The 16,832-nt window shown below is 29.2% G+C and overlaps 1 protein-coding gene across 1 annotated transcript in view; it reads left to right on the plus strand.

Moving 5' to 3' along the window:
* The first annotated feature begins 41 nt into the window (after window positions 1-41).
* The window catches only part of LOC128387470 (metabotropic glutamate receptor 3-like), a 49,169-nt gene continuing 32,378 nt past the window's right edge, over window positions 42-16,832 (plus strand). Inside the window, exons 1-2 of the mRNA XM_053346678.1 lie at window positions 42-1,423; window positions 2,963-3,345. Coding sequence (XP_053202653.1) covers window positions 1,264-1,423; window positions 2,963-3,345 — 543 coding nt within the window. The 5' untranslated portion in view covers window positions 42-1,263. The remainder of the gene's footprint in view (window positions 1,424-2,962; window positions 3,346-16,832) is intronic.

Consider the following 16,832-nt stretch of genomic DNA (forward strand, 5'->3'; position numbering starts at 1 on the left):
ATCAAAGTTATCATCATGTTGTCTCTCTCTCTCTCTCTCTTTTACTATCATGTAAAAGCTGAATCAACATTGAATATGATCAGACTACTTTTAAATAACATTTTCAGTTCTCTCTCATCCTCCCCATTTACCTCTACCTCCTTATCATCATCTCCATCATCAACAACATTATCATCATCACTCTCACTCTGATCATGTTACCCGGCAAACAATTAGCTTAACAACAATTTTGTATTATATTTTTTTCCTCCCTTCATATTGTTGATAACTTTCAAACTCCCAAGTTAAAGTTACATGTTATTTCAATTGAGAAACAAAAAAAAACCATCAAGGTAACTTTTACAACTCCCATTGTCTTTCCCATTGTAATAGTTAAATTGTTACAATTTCAACAACAATTATCAACCAATTAAACTTATAATCAACCACCCCAGTCGCCTGTCTAACTAATTACATAGTTTAAAAAATATAAATCATCAACATAATCATCATCGTCATCATCATTAATTGAACGTCATTCATTTTTATCAACACAATAATCAACAATTTATTTAATACATTTACAAAAGGATTAATCAACAATCAGGGACAAGAGTAAAGTTTGCAATTAGTTAATCCATTGCAATTTGATTTAGATTGCAATGGATTTCAATCATATCTTCACTCATAATGTTAACAATCAAATCATCGTGATTGTTTAAGATAATTAACTAATTGGGTACGATTAAACAACAATAATAATAATCAAATGTTAAGATAATCAAAAACGTTGATAATTATTATTTATCTAAATTGTGATTAAGTTTTAATTCCGTTTCCTTCATTTCCTTAATTTATTTTCCCTAATAAATTAACACACACACACAATTGGGATTACAATTTTTTCTTGGTTTAATATTCATCCCAATGGTTAATTAATTTTCAACATTAATTACGTTCACAATTAATTAATTGTCATCTCAGTGTATCGTCATCAAGCCAATGCTCAAATCCATGATTACTTATCAAAACCTTGAAATCATTTAAATCAACAGCAATTACAATTAAATCAAAGTGTAAAATCATCAACCCAAAACAAAAACAAAAAACAATACCCAAGTGATCAATAAGTGATTAATTAGTAGCCATCAGAATCGTTCGGTGATTAGTTAATTTTATTTTAATTATGATCAAGTGATAAACAAAAGAAGTGGAAAAAAAATTCAAAGAAAACTTCAATTCGATGACAATTGATCTGTATTGATTATCGTCGTTTTCATCATAATGTGTTATCTAATTGAATCATCATTATCATCAACAATCAACCTTTTTATTATATTATTTATATTACAATTAACCGGAAACAATGTTGTTCAATCAACAGACAAAATCTCACTTCATGGTGACATTTTACTCGGCGGAATTTTTCCAATCCACCAGAAAGGTAATAATAATAATTCCGATTCCATGAAGTTGATTCCCAATTAGAAGAGAACAAAAAAAAGAGAACAAATTTCTCTCTATTCTTCATGTTATCTGAAGGATATTTCATCGACCTTCTCATCGTCATTATCATCATCTTCTTATATCTCTCTCTCTCTCTCTCTCTCTCTCTCTCTCTCCTAAATGATCTTTGTTGTTATTGTTACTTCCTCTTTCCACTTCCTAATGTTTTTCATCTTCTATCATCGTCATCATCTTCATCTTCATCTCTTATTCTTGAAATTGTGTTCCTTTCGCTAAGATGGAGAAAAAAGTTCTATTTCTTTTCCAATTGATAATTCTGACATCGGTTACCATAGATACGATAAAATTTTCTGTTTTGACTGATAGACAATATTTTGACATATTTAAACTCAGAACTTTTTTATTTTCTTTTTCTTTCCTTTGTGATAACAAACGTCTAGTGAACATGATAAAGATACGTTAAGCTTAATAAAAGAAGATGATGATGATAAGATGAAGATATAACCATTCAGGGTGGTGAAAATTTCATGATGATTCTGCTGAGTGCTTTGATAAGAAGAAGAAAATTATTCTTTTCAAAAAATTGAAGGCGGAAGAAAATAAATCAATGTTGATTTTTTTTTCTTATTCTTAATGTTTCTTATCCACTTTTCCTCCCTAAATAATAAAACATTATCATATAAGATAATATCAAGAATCGCCTCTAAAATTATTCATGATAAATGAAATTCATCTCAATTCTGACATCTAGGGCATTAATTAGTTTCATGAGATTTAATTGCCTTTGGCTATAAAAAAAAATAGTTTGACCCAAATGCAAAATATTGATTCAAATCTCTACTACCTTGATATTTATATCATGATAATGATTCAGAATTTTGAAATTTCTATCTTGCAAATGTAATAAAATCTTGTCTTCATGGTAATAAATGAATAGAATTGTTGAATTAAATTGATTATTTTCTAGATCATTATTGAATTACAATTAATTTTTCACAATTAAATTTACATTTTGCAATAATAATTCCGGCCTTCATGTTATTCTTGAATTAATATCATGTAGATAAATATTAGTTTCCAGGATTCATGTTATCATTTTATTCAATTATTAGTCAAGGTTGATGAATTTCCCTGATCCTTTTATTTTACTTTTTAAACATCATGATAATAATAATAGTTTCCAATAATTCTGACACCCTGGTGATAAAAACAATTAAAATTGCTCAATATACAATTGAACCATCTAGATAACTGATTAATAATTTGCTACATGAAAATTTTGCATTCAAATTATATAAATTAGACTAATTAGTTGACTCATTGATTTGTTAAGTTAGTAAAAGGTAATGATGATGATCAGGGTGAGTTGGGGGAAAAGATTGTATCATATCAACACTGAATTATGAACAAGTTATTGATAATGTTGAATTTTCACCAATTTGAAATTCTGATCTTTGAATTGATTTTATTCATTTATTTTTTTCTCTGTTAATTTCATGACGATGATGATCTTTAGGGACCAAGGCTGGTAATTCAATTGGTGGGAATTATCAATCAGCTTGTGGTGGACTCAATATGGATCGTGGTGTCCAAAGGGTTGAGGCGATGCTTTTTGCTATCGATAAGATCAACAATGACTCTACCCTGTTACCCAATATCAAAATGGGAGCGATAATTTTGGATACTTGTTCATCTGATTCATATGCACTGAATCAATCTCTTGAATTTATCAGAGCCTCAATCAACACCGCCTTTGAGGCTTCCGCTTTTGAGTGTAAGGATGGACTTCCACCTCGACCCAGATATGGGATGAAAACCATTTACGGTGTTGTCGGTGGTTCCTATTCAGAGGTATCACTTCAAGTTGCCAATCTACTGAGGCTATTCCGAATACCCCAGGTAAGAAAAAAAAATTCATTACTTTTTCCATATGTTCAGTTATTATAAAAATCGTAAATCTCATCACCATGAAAACTCAATCATGAAAAATTACCTTAAATAGTACTACTTGAGAAAATGAATTGAATAACTGATCATTATCATGAACTTTTTTTTATTTCCTTGATTCAATCAATTGATTTTTATGCTTATGTATTTTTTTTCCTTCTTATTCCTTATGACATTTGTTACTGAAAATTTCATTTTCTTGATTTATTCTCATGTACATATAAATATCATCAAGTCAACTAATGATTTCATCATGAATCTAATCATGTTGATAATGAATGTGCTTGAAAAAAAGTTAGAACTCAATGTTTATTTTTGAAGAAAGAAGAAAAAAATTCATTACGATTTTGCATACAAACAGGAAAAAGTTCAATTCTGTGACCAGAATTGAATTGGTTTATCATGAAAATGTTGATACTCATGATGATTCTGATCCTGTAATCTTTTTCCCTGGTTCATCCTTATATGAAACATGAATATCATCATTGAACAAACATTCACACATAAAATACTTTGTATTGTGTGTGACTCTTTGAATGAGTAAACTTACAGAATCCAGTTGAAAATCATGATAATCATGGTGAAGAAGAAGCGATAAAACTAGAAACTTGAAAGCTTACAGGGTAGTTTGATCTTCACCCTGTAGAATCTTAATCTTGTCATAATAATAATATTTGAAATTGAGTTTGAGTGCCAACAGAAACACACACTAAGAGAAAAGGAAAATGTAATTCTCTAAATCGATATCGATATATTCCCAATTTTTTTATCGATTGATTCGTGATGGAAAATGAAACATGAAAAATGCTCAGAGAAAAGGGAAAATGAAATAATCATCATGATAATGATAATGATCTTGATGATGACAATGATGATTAAGGTTTAATTATTTTCTGTATATTCTAATAATAATGAGAAAAAGGTTCAATAATGATTAACAGAAATTAACAAAACAATTGCAAAAATTTACCTGCAATTGAATTTTCCTTATTCTAATTTCCTACCATCATCATTTTCATGATAATATATATTGAATAATAATGAAGTTTGACAGGAATACATGATGAAAACCATATTACCATGTTGATAATGATAATATTTTGGTGATTTCTATTCATTGTTTTGCTTCATTCATTTATATTTATGTACATCATTTTTTTTTATATATGGATAAATCTGATTCTTGATTGAAATTCATGATGAAATTGATTTGACTATTTTGATTAGTTTTGATCATCATGAACCAATAAATGTTTTCATTGAGTAATTGAATCAAACCATATGATGGGTAACATGTAATTAAGTGTGATAATCATATGGATCAATAATTGTTTCAATTCAATCAGCTGTTGATGTTAGAGGTATCAATAAGTTTCATCGTTTTCGAGTTTTTTTAACGATTTCATGTAAACATTCAGATCTTTTTTATGAATAGTGTTCGAATTTAAAAAATGGATTCAGGTGAAAAAAGTTTGGTTTTCGTTGTTTTTTCCAACATGACCTGAAATGACCGTTATCACTTTTTCAAAGGCCCAAAGAAAACAGAACTTGTGGTTTTCTGTGATAAAATGGACAATTAACTATGATTATCGAGAAATCGAATCTTGAAATTCGGACATTTTTGTAAAATCGATAAAAAATAATTCTTTTTACCATTAAATCAATGGTAACTTTTCAGATTTTTTTTCTGAAAAAAGTCCAAATTTCAAGAAATTGAATGATTATCATTATTGAATTTCGAGAAATAATTGAACAAAGTGAAGTACCAAAAGCGACAGAGCTTATTAATACCCCTGATAATTGAGATTGACTTTCATATTATCAATGGAAACGTTTATATGTTAATGGTGATCATTGATTATCATGATGAATGATAAATATGATGGGATTTTCTTGATATTTGTGTATTTATTTTCCTGCAAATCAATTCATTGTCATGATGATAAGATTCGGAATCATTTCTTTTTTTTTCCTACGATGATTTTTCTGATAACAGAATTATTTTAATGATGGGAAGTCCTGCATCACATTTTTTTCTTCATCGATTCTCCCTCATTATCATGAATGTTATACTTTCATGTGATATCATGTCGTTCAGTTCAGATAATTGTGATGATATTTAGTTTAATATCATGTATGTTCATATTGAAAGACAATTATTAATAAATAAAATGGTGACAATGAACAAAAATGTATTGACTGAATACTCAAAACTTTTTTTTGCTCATAAAATGACGAGGAGTTAATTCATCATGTATTTTTTGTCATGTTCATATGTTAATGCTCAAGATGTTGATACTCACCATGATGATTATTTTCATCAAACTTGATGCTAACAAATATCGTTTCTTGTTTCCAATTTGACTGTTATCATGCCAATAGTTTCAGGGAATCTAAAAGTTACCTCATCAACTCGGAAGATATTCAATTTAAGTATATGTCCAATGAAAGTATTAATAGTCCATTGAAATTATCCTGCTAATATCATCCAATTGCTTGAACATATGAGTATTAACTGTTATTTATTTGTCATGCTAATGTGTATGAATCATGAAAATACAACTGAACTTTTGGTTCTCTCCTCTTGATAAACTAAGGTGATTATCTGTGTCCATTACCATTGAAACTTTGATCAGATACTGAATATGCTGTTTTCGAGGCGAAAATTATCACCTTTGAAATGTCAACTCAACTACATTATGTTATCGTCTACATGAGTCATTAGTAATTCTGTTCATTTATCTGTCTGGTGAGTGGTAAATTCATGGTGTAATATTCAAGGTAAAACTTGAAGATTCTCAAAGCTCATACATAAGCAAAAATCAGACCTGTATGTTATTAGTATTATTTCAGAGGATTAAATGAAGATGAGGTGGTGGTGGTGGAGGAAGAGGAAGTAGAATGCAATATATTATGAAATAACAATCTTATTCCTATCACATATTTCAAGCTAATTTATTTTGATCGTCGAATTTTTTTTTTGGGGTTTGTAACATTTTCTCATCGAGTTTAATAGGTTATTCAGGTTTTCATGGGAAAGGATGAAGGAGATGGAAATTGAGGTTGGTAAAAGTCTCATGAAAAGTGGTTAACTTTGGGCTGGGAGAACTTTTTTCTTCTTCAGAATCTTCAGTTTTGCCGGTGGAATTTTTTTCTCTTTTCTTTTCCAGCTTCAGAAAATGTTGAATGAAGGTAAGAAAATTTAGTTAATTCTTCCATCATCATTACTGTTAATGTGATATTATAACCATGAATACTTGTGATGAGAATGATGGTTTCATGAAGGTGTGATGGTGATGATATTTGAAAGAAGATGAAAAGAAAATTCAACCAAGAAAAGAAAAGGAATTGTATGAATTTCATGAAATTTGATGTTTCGGTGTTGTGATGGTTCAGTTGTGGTGAATGTGTGAATGAATCATTTAGGTTTTACAATTAACTGATTGCTTCCTGAGATGTTTGCTTTATGTTATTTCATTGAAATATTCATGATAACTGATGAAACTTTCATGTAAGATTGTTTGAGATTACCACTCATGGAAAATATGAAAACAATTAGTTAATGTTGAAAGAGGAAAAGGAAACGTGAAAATAGGATGAGAGGGAAAAATTGAATGAATGAAACTCAATTTTCATCTCTGAGTCTTCATGGTAGTTCAACATTCATATTAATTATTAACTGTAATGGATTAAGGATATAATTTTATGTCCCACTAGAGTCCAATTAATGTAGATCATCATCTTCATCCACTTTTCATCTTCCTTTCTGATTGTCTTTTTTTCGTCATCTTTTCGCTCTCTCCCTCTCTCTCCCTCTCTATCTCTCTATCTCTCTTATCATCTTTATACTCTTCCTCTATCTTCTCATCTTCATTAATCATTCTGAGAACAGAATTCACTTCAACCTTTTATATCTTATCACCTTCCTGGTTATTTTTGGGTAAACAGTCCAGTGGGTGAATGGGGACAAAGACTCAGGGTGGACAATCAAAAAGAAGAGTAAAATTCAAAATGCTGAGTTGACCAGAGGGACAATTAAATCTAAATATATTCAGTCCACTGATTTGCTAACTTAATTGCAAATTATCATTATAATGGTCAAGCATTTTTTTCTGCAGACAATCAAGATTTTTGCAGCACAAGGACAATTAACTTTCAACAACAATCAAATCATCTTCATAGTCATTTAAGGTCAACACAAAATTGCAACTGCAAGCAAGAAAATCAATTTTTCAATGTTAATCAACTTCTCCAGTTAATTGATTGAGTTTCATTACATTTGGTCAGCGATTGATTTAAATGGACAATCTCATATTAATTGATTCGAGTTGATTATTAATGCTTGTTGATTGAAATAAACATGAAGCTAGAATATTAATATGATTTTATTGATTGAAGAAAAAATTGAAATTCGACAAATTTTCTTGTCATCAATTTCGAACCAGAAAGTTTCTATTTCTCGTTAGCTAATGATCAGTATCAGAATAAACATTGAATTTCAAATTGACCAGAGTTCTTGGATTATATTAAGAAATTGAACCTCCTACGCTCAGATCGAAAGTGAAAAAAGTTGTTTGGCTGAAAAAAGAATCAACATTTTCCTCATCATATCAGCATTATCCTTGTATCATGTTTTGAAAATTTTCTTCACATGGTAATAACTTTCTACTCTCGCCAATATATTAATGTTCATTTTCAGAATTTGCAACATTATCTACCTTCCGATGAACACAACTATTAATACATTATACTTTTACATTATTGTGCTAATATGATTTGAAAATTTCTCATTTTCTGTGAAAAAAAATATCAATCATCACACCTTAAGTTTCTGTGAAGTAGGAAATGTTTTCACTCATTTGATATAATATTTATTTCATCCGGTTGTTCAGTTAATATATTTATCAATATCTTTTATCTTGATGATAGTTTATTATCAGTTTATTATCAACAGTTTTTATTTTTGATCAATAATAAGATGATAATCATCACTTGTGTGATTTGATCACGATCATTTTAACATTAGATCAAGTTTATTACTCAACTTTAACCCACTCCCACTCCCGCTTTCTATTTTCACACCACCAATACAGTTCGAACCATATAATCAGCTAAGAATCTGAATCAATAAAAGTTTCCTTAAGAAAAAAAGGAGAAAGAGAGAGAGACAAACGATCATGATTAAGTTGATGAAGGAAAGTGAGAGTGAAAATAAGAGTGGGAAGGCTATTTTTTCATGATAATCTTGAACTTCTCCTCTACCTTGGTGAGTAATTGAATGAACTGACCAATAAAAAGGTAATCAATGGGTTCGTCTTTGTGGCTTAACTCATTAATAACACATTTGGGTAACTAGGAAACAAAGTAATCAACTAACTAGCAGTTAACTCGGAGGGTGGGTAGAGGAGAGGGTGTGAAAGTTACATTTGGAAACGGTTTTGAGAGGGATAACCATGAGAGAAACATTTTCGAGTTGGAAGTGAAAAGTCTGATATTTTGGAACTTTTCTTCTTAGTGTGATTTTGATGATGATAAGATGAAAGTGGGAAGGATTTAGACACTGAAGATGAGTTGAGGTGGAAAGTAAAGTTCGAAGATTTTTTTTTCTCTTTATTTTGAAAGTAAAAAGATTGAGGTAAATTCATGAGAATGAAATGTTATCATTTCAATTTCATTGATTGAGTCAATTCTCATGAATCGAAGCCAATTGAAAGTAAATTTATTAATAGAACCTCGAAATAAACTGATTTTCTCTTAGTTGAAAGTTTCTTTTCTTTCATTCATTTATATAGTTATTGGAAAAACCCATCACAAGAACCACACCCAGCACTGAATCTTCATGATAAGTTGAAGAGAAAAAGTTTTCCAACTTTTTACCTGAAAACCTCTGATTGTTTTGCAACAACAACATAAGATAAAAGGAATAGGTAACATGGTAAAGGGATGATACCAATCTCACCTGAATCAGAATTGAAATCAGATTTTTCATGATACTTTTTCATCTTCTTCTTGACTGAACATGATGAAAAACTTTCTCTCTCTCTCTCTTTCGTTATCATGATTAACTATCTTCTTGACGATTATTAGCTGAGATTGATTCTTACCTTGCATCATCGTTTCCCCTTTCATTTTTTGACCAAGAATTGATGTTTTCATGATAAATAGGCGTTTCTATGATGACTTTTATCATCATGAGTATGAGATAAAAAAGGGCTGAGAATTTGCGGAACAAGGAGTGAAATCCTAATGAAGTTTAAGTTATATTAGCTGAGTTGTATGATTAAATACAAATTCTCGACCTTTGGTCAAGCCTTTTTCTATTTCATTAATTTGTCCCAATCAGTGACAGATTCATTGAGAACTTCATTCAAATCGGAGTTCTGAAGATAAGTTTATGAAATTTGTTTATATGAAACTTTTTTTGTTTGCTTCTCAGTTTCTCATCAGAATTTTGATTAAAATCTTTTAGAACTTGTTTTTATTATTAATATGAACTTTTCACTTTTCATATATTCACTTTTACCTTAGAATTCAGAAGAATTGAAGAATCGCCATGAAATTTGAATGGATGAAATAGATTTCATTTGATAGAGAAAAAAAGTTCTGACAAATATGATAACTTGATCCAATTTTATCTAACAATAGTTTTCAATATTAGAATTAATGAATTTCATGTTGATTTTGAAAATGTTCACGAATCTTGAATTCATCTACCATGAGGTTATTATGATTCCCATGCTGTGAGAGATACGAAACACGAATTTGCTAATAACACTGAAAGAAAATTATTTCATTGTATCATCATGATCCACTTAAAGTCAGATAAAAGTAATCATCTTTTTCTCATCATCATTGACTATTCATCAGAACAATTGAAATCATCATGTAACTCAGAATGAAAAACAATCTCAATTCACTGAATCTATTTTTTTTAATCTACACATTAAACATTTACCTTAGTTTAACATTTTAACATTATCATATGTTTGAATTTATGATTAACATGAAATGATATAAATCCTCAGCATCATGAAGAGAGTATTCAGAATTCTCAGAATTTTTCAGAAAAAAAAATCCCAAATTATGTCAGAACTTTTTTTCATTTTCTACTCTTGAAAATTGTTAGAATATAAAAAATTGCTAAACTATTAATATTTACTATTAACAATTAATGTTAATGATTCTGTTTTTTCATATATGATAAATAAAATTTGCCTGAATTATAATTACATGATGTGATTACATGATGAAAACTAATATGAAAATATGAGTAGGATATTTAAAGGTTAGATTGTTGTTATCATGAATCATGATATTATATTGAAATTAATTTAATGATTAGGTTGATTTGTTTGCTTCGTGTCTGAATGAATGAGAAATGAATACCTTCAGATTTAACATTCAGCTCAGAACTTTTCTTCTCGGTGTTTATATGTCTGCATAATCAGGGAAATTAATATCAACAATCAAATTTAATCACCATCCCAAGAGTATACATGATATCCTCTGAGCTCAATGTTTCTATGTTTTCTTTTTTTTTCATCTTCTAATATTTTTTTTTCCATACCAAATGATTTTCTTTCTGCTTCTAATGTAAGAGTTGTGACGATATCAACATGAAAATATTCCGATTCTCTCATGGATATAAAAAGATTCAAGTCGACTGATGAATCTGTGGGTATTTAGATAGTCATGTTTCTCGTTATCAACACGAATTCAGGCTTGGATATTCACAGGGAAAGTTCATATGATTGCCTTAAATTGAGTATAATTTGAACCACTTTTTTTGATTCTTGTTGTCATGAAATGTTTTCGTCAACATAAACATAATGACGATGATCTGTCATTTCAATATTTGCTGTTTTTTCATCACTATTGAAACAGTATTTACATATGATATGAAGCATTTCCTTCGGTTAAGATTTAAGAAAGAAAAAAGTTTTTCAGAACTATTTTTCTCCCTATCATGGTTATCCCTTTGAATTCATGATAATCACAACAATAATAGTTTTCAGTATGTAAAAGTGATATGAATATTCAGATGGAAACACTAATATGTATTTGATTGTTTGTTTGTTGCGTGGGTATTCATGGGATCTCAATTGAAGAGATATCAGTTAGAGATTGAACATTCTGGTAGGGAACACAAAGGGAACATGGAAAATGATTGTTTGACTGAGGTCTCTTCCTCTCTCTCCTCTGAATAATCGAGAAAATTTTCTCTTCTGCTAAGCTAAATGTGAATATGTAAGATATATTTATCCATCTATTTTTTGACTCAACATCATGAAACACTGAGCATTCTGGTAGATAGAGTTTTGAACAGGGAAATAAATGATTGGCCTTGAAAGCAGAATAAGCAAAATAACATGTATTCAGGGTAATGGGATAAGATAAGCGAGACAATTTGCTTATCTGAACATACTCCCAACACCACTCAGAGTTGTACCATTTTCCTTAACAGAATTGAAGATTTATTCCTCTGACGAATAGAACAATCTTTTTTTTTCTTTCCATTTTCCTCTTTCGAATTCAAAATTTTCTTTCATTTTCCTTTCACGTTTCCACGTTTCTATTACCCTAATTTCTGTTTTGCTCAGCTTTTTACCATGTAGAGAACTGAATATCATTAATGGTGATAATTACTGTCCAAAACTTTGAATGTTTGATTTTTCTTGACAAATGAATATTTGTTATCAAAATTTTCCAACATTTCTGACAAGTTAAATGTTTGAATTTGAATATTAATCTATTGACGAAAATAAGGTGATATTAGAATCACAGTGACAGAAAATATATTCTTATGCAAATTTGATAATAAAAAGAGAATTAAAAATAATGTGAATACAATGGTGATGATGATTATTGTCATTCAGAAGCTTAAGATGATAAAAGGAGGAAAAGTTTCATTCTCATGACGATAATGAGAAATGATGAAAATAATATGTGGATGAAAGGAAAAACATACACTGAATATTACCATGATGATGATGATGATGATGAATATGCAACGATGTTGAAATGTATGCTGATGAGAATGAGAGAGATTGATAAACAATAGATGATGATAAGTGATGAAATTTGTTGTAACCTAAATAATATTCATAATTCACACGCAACCAATAAACAGGGAAGAGGAAGGAGAAAAAAAGAATCATTTATTCAGAACCCTAAGAATCACCATCATCATGATTATCATTCATTCATCAATCAGTGATAATAAACAGCTGACAAATATTAAAGATCAACGATTGAAAAGTTGTAGTTGTTAATACAACCTGAAAAGTAAACAGAATCAATCAGATTGTGAACAGGTAAAGTTCAATATGAAAGATGAAATTTTACAGAATTTATGAATTAATACATTTTCAGAACTTTTTTTTTCTCTACCATGAAAAGACCCAAACAGTTTAATCCAGCCAAACATACATGTGCATATTTAAAGGTAACATGATGGAGCAATTATCCTTTAAGAATCTGAATCATCATAATAATCATTTTCCAAATGAATACTCATCTATCATGGTGAGAAAAGTTCAATTGCTCAGTTGATTCTGGTAAAAGTTCATAATGATATACATTAAAATTCATGTTTCCCTGCGAGTGTAGCACAACTTGAGTAATGTTTATCTTTTATTAATCATATTTTTACATATCAAAAATAATGCTTATTAATCATTTCATGATGAATCAACATGAAGGTCATGATAAGAATGAATCTTTGATTTCACCTGGAATATGAAAAAAAAGAGATGATGAAACTGTTTCGAGATTATTATTATTTCGAGCTTAATATCTATCGATTATTTTTCCCTCTTCATCTTCCAATGTAGTCATCATGTTATTATCTTTAGATTATTGAGAATTTTCAAATTTAGAGCTTTTTTTTTCTTCGAATAAACAAAAAAAAATCGAGTTCGAATACCCTTTTTTCCTTTCTTATTACTAATATGTATATATACTAACAAGTAGTCTCGAAATAATGATGATTACATATTATTTCCAATGTTACATTTATCATCATTCTCATGATGCTTATCATGCAAAATTGATTCTCTTCTGAGTTCTGGAAAGAAAAAGGAAAAATTTATTAAACAAAATTGTGAGTAACATTTACCTTGGACTATTAATTGTATACATGATTAGTATTATTAGTGAACATACTGTATTCATGCACGAGTATATATTCACTAAATTATTATGATAAGGATTAGGGTGTTGATTAAAATGGTGGAAACTTTTTCTCTCTCTTCCTGATTGAAATTTAGATGAAATTCAGAAGCGATTTTCATGAGAAAAGACATTTCTCTTCATTGTAAGTTGACACTGACTAACAACATTGTTATCAGTTATTACAAGTTTTTCTGTTCATGGGTATTAACATTTTCCATAACTGAATTAACAATTTACACCATAAGCTTTGATTTTTCCGTTCTCATGTTTTTCCCCTTGAATAACTTGAGAATTCAATGAAAAAACTTTTCTCTCTTGTTGATATTAGGAATCAGGTTGAATCTTCCAAGGAAAATGTTGCTGATTTTTTTTTGTTTCTCTTGTTGCAATTACCTTTTTGTGTGTGTGTGTGTTTATGTTAGAGGATGGAGAAAGAAAACTTTTATTTGTCAATTCAATTTCGAGCAGGGGAAGAGTAAAGTTGTGAGTTGAGTTTATTTCTGATAAAAATCGGACAACAAACAATTATCATATCTCCTTTAGTGATCATCATCATGATGACAACTATTTCTCTCGGGTATCTCTCATGGGTATTGAATAGAAACTAATCTTAGGAGAGAAAAAAATTTTCTTCTATGTTCAAAGATGAATCTTCATCTTTATGCATTGGATTTACTAATACATGTGTTCATATCCATCATCATCATTATCATCATCCTGAGACATCATCTTTTATCATTCTGTTCCCTCTCCCTTTGGTCATCCTGTTTACTTAGATATCACTTTTTTCATGATACATTCAGTTTCGGCTGAGTTATTATCAACAATGTTTTCTGTGTAAATCCAAGGAAAAATGTTCAATTCTCGGTATTAGATGAAAAAAAGGAAGAAAAAAAGTTCTGAGAATTTTATTTTCTTCAATATCATAAGAAGGAAACAAATTTTCAAAGAATTAAAGTTCATTTTTGATACTGAAAAAATACTCTCTTTTACTGAGTTGATGATATAATTCTGATAGAATCGAAAAGAAAAAGCAACAATCAACTCTGTAAATTGAATTGAAGTTATATTAATATGAAAGTTCAACTCCATGGCTATCACCAAGTTCAATTTCTAAGCTCATGATGATAATGAACTGAAAGAAAAACCCTCAGGGTAAACTGATAGATATTAAATACACCTTAATAGTATCATAACGATAGCCTCATGATAATATACAATTGAGTTGCATGATAAAATAATATATATAAATACATAAAGTAAATTCCTTAATCCATTGGAGATTTGCTTATTACATGATAATAATAATCATGATAAGAACTGCTGTTGATATGAAAAATTTCAATACTCTCAGAATTTTGTATGAGATAAAACAATTGAGGGATAGAGACTTGTTCCTTGAACTTTGTCATTCTCAGAGTTTATTCAGTTGTATTCCATAAGTGGTACGATTAATTATAAACAAAGTTCAACATTCATTATTCAATATAATCGATATATTGAATCTCTTAGAACTTTTTTTCACCACCCTGATCATCATGACGATAATCATGATAAGTTTAACCAATCAATAACACTCTCAGGGGTAATCTAATTTCACTTGAATATTGACAATAGGCTTTAATGGTAACCTTAGTTTCTGTTGAGTAAATTTTTTATATTCAAAACTTTGATCATTTCAATGTTCATTATGATTATTGAGATAATGATCATGTAATAGTTTACGAAATTATTAATATTTAGAAAAGAAGATTTGAAAATTTAAAACTTTTCCATAGGCCATCATGATCATAATATGAATATACAAAATTCTGAACCCATATCATGAGTTTCAGATGGAGGAAAAACTCAAGAGTAGTTTTTTTTATCTTTAGATTTTCTGAATTTTCTTCCAATTTTCATGATAACTTTTACCTTGTTGACTGTCATGAATTTATCCTTATTACAATGTTAATCCGCTGTGATTCATATTCATGGTGAAACTTTTTTCCTTTTGTCTCCCTGGTTTTTCATTGTCATCACAATTTAAAAAGCTAATTTAATAATCGACTGAAATCTAATTATTTAAATTATATCAACATTGAAACTGGAATATGATTAATCTCTTGTTGGATTTTCATCTCATTCTCATGATGGTTCATGACAAATAACCTAAAATCCATTCTTTATGGTATTTCCTCCTCTTCATGGTTGTCACAATTCCTGGTAAATTATTATATCAACATGATGATTGTTATTATCTTCATGGTGATTATTCAGTTGTTTTTGTTCATCATCATCATGTAAACTTATTCATCCCAATGAACTATCATGTTTTTCTGCCTTCATTTTTTACACAAAGATCCATGGAAAAGAGAGAGAGAGAGAAAATAGATTTGAATATCAGAATCATGAAGGAAAAGAGATAAATCTTTTGACAGAAAATTCTGTGTAATCTCTTGCCAGGGAAAATAGAGAATTCTGATTTTCTCATCTAAGATGATGAGAGAAAAACGAATCATTCTTGAAAAAACGATTCCAATGTAATTAGAATATCGAGAGAAAAAAGTTCTTGAATCCTGATTCGGTGGATTCAACATGATAACGCATCATCGAAATGATAATTTGAAATGTCAACTATCATGAAATCACATTTGAAACATGAATCTATGATTCATGGTAATAGTGAGAATTAAATATTTAATCTGCAAGTTACAATGAATCGGATTAACAAAGTAGATTAGTTTATGAAAATTAACACACTTGAAAAGGTGGTGAAAAAGTTTCATCAAGTTCAGGGTGAAGGGAAAAAGTTGTTACATGAAATGGTTTACTTATTCATGGTGATGATCGAGGGGAGAAAATCATCCAGAGGAAAAGAGATAAAATCTGAGAAAATTGTGAGTTAATCTTTACAGAATTTTCTTTCACTCTGAGTAAACACCAATTCTTAAGCTTATTAACAATCAGATTAATCATCACCATCATCATCATTATACAATTATTGATTAAATTACCATAGTAATTATCATTAGTTAGCGACAATTAAAGTTTTGTTTCCCAGCAAAAGTTTCAATCATTTTCATGGTGGAAATGGTTTCATCAACATCTTTCCTGAAATAAACTTAATTTCATGATGATGTGATGTTGATGATCAATATTAACCATTATCATAACTTAATCATTAACATGTTATCAAAACAGTTAACTAACACCAAACTTAAATGCTGTTGATTGTTGATCATCTTGGAACCTTTAATTAAATTGTCAGGGAAAGATGAAGAAAT

The sequence above is a fragment of the Panonychus citri genome, unplaced genomic scaffold, assembly GCF_014898815.1.
Source record: "Panonychus citri isolate SS breed McGregor unplaced genomic scaffold, ASM1489881v1 Contig00002, whole genome shotgun sequence".
Taxonomy (NCBI): domain Eukaryota; kingdom Metazoa; phylum Arthropoda; class Arachnida; order Trombidiformes; family Tetranychidae; genus Panonychus; species Panonychus citri.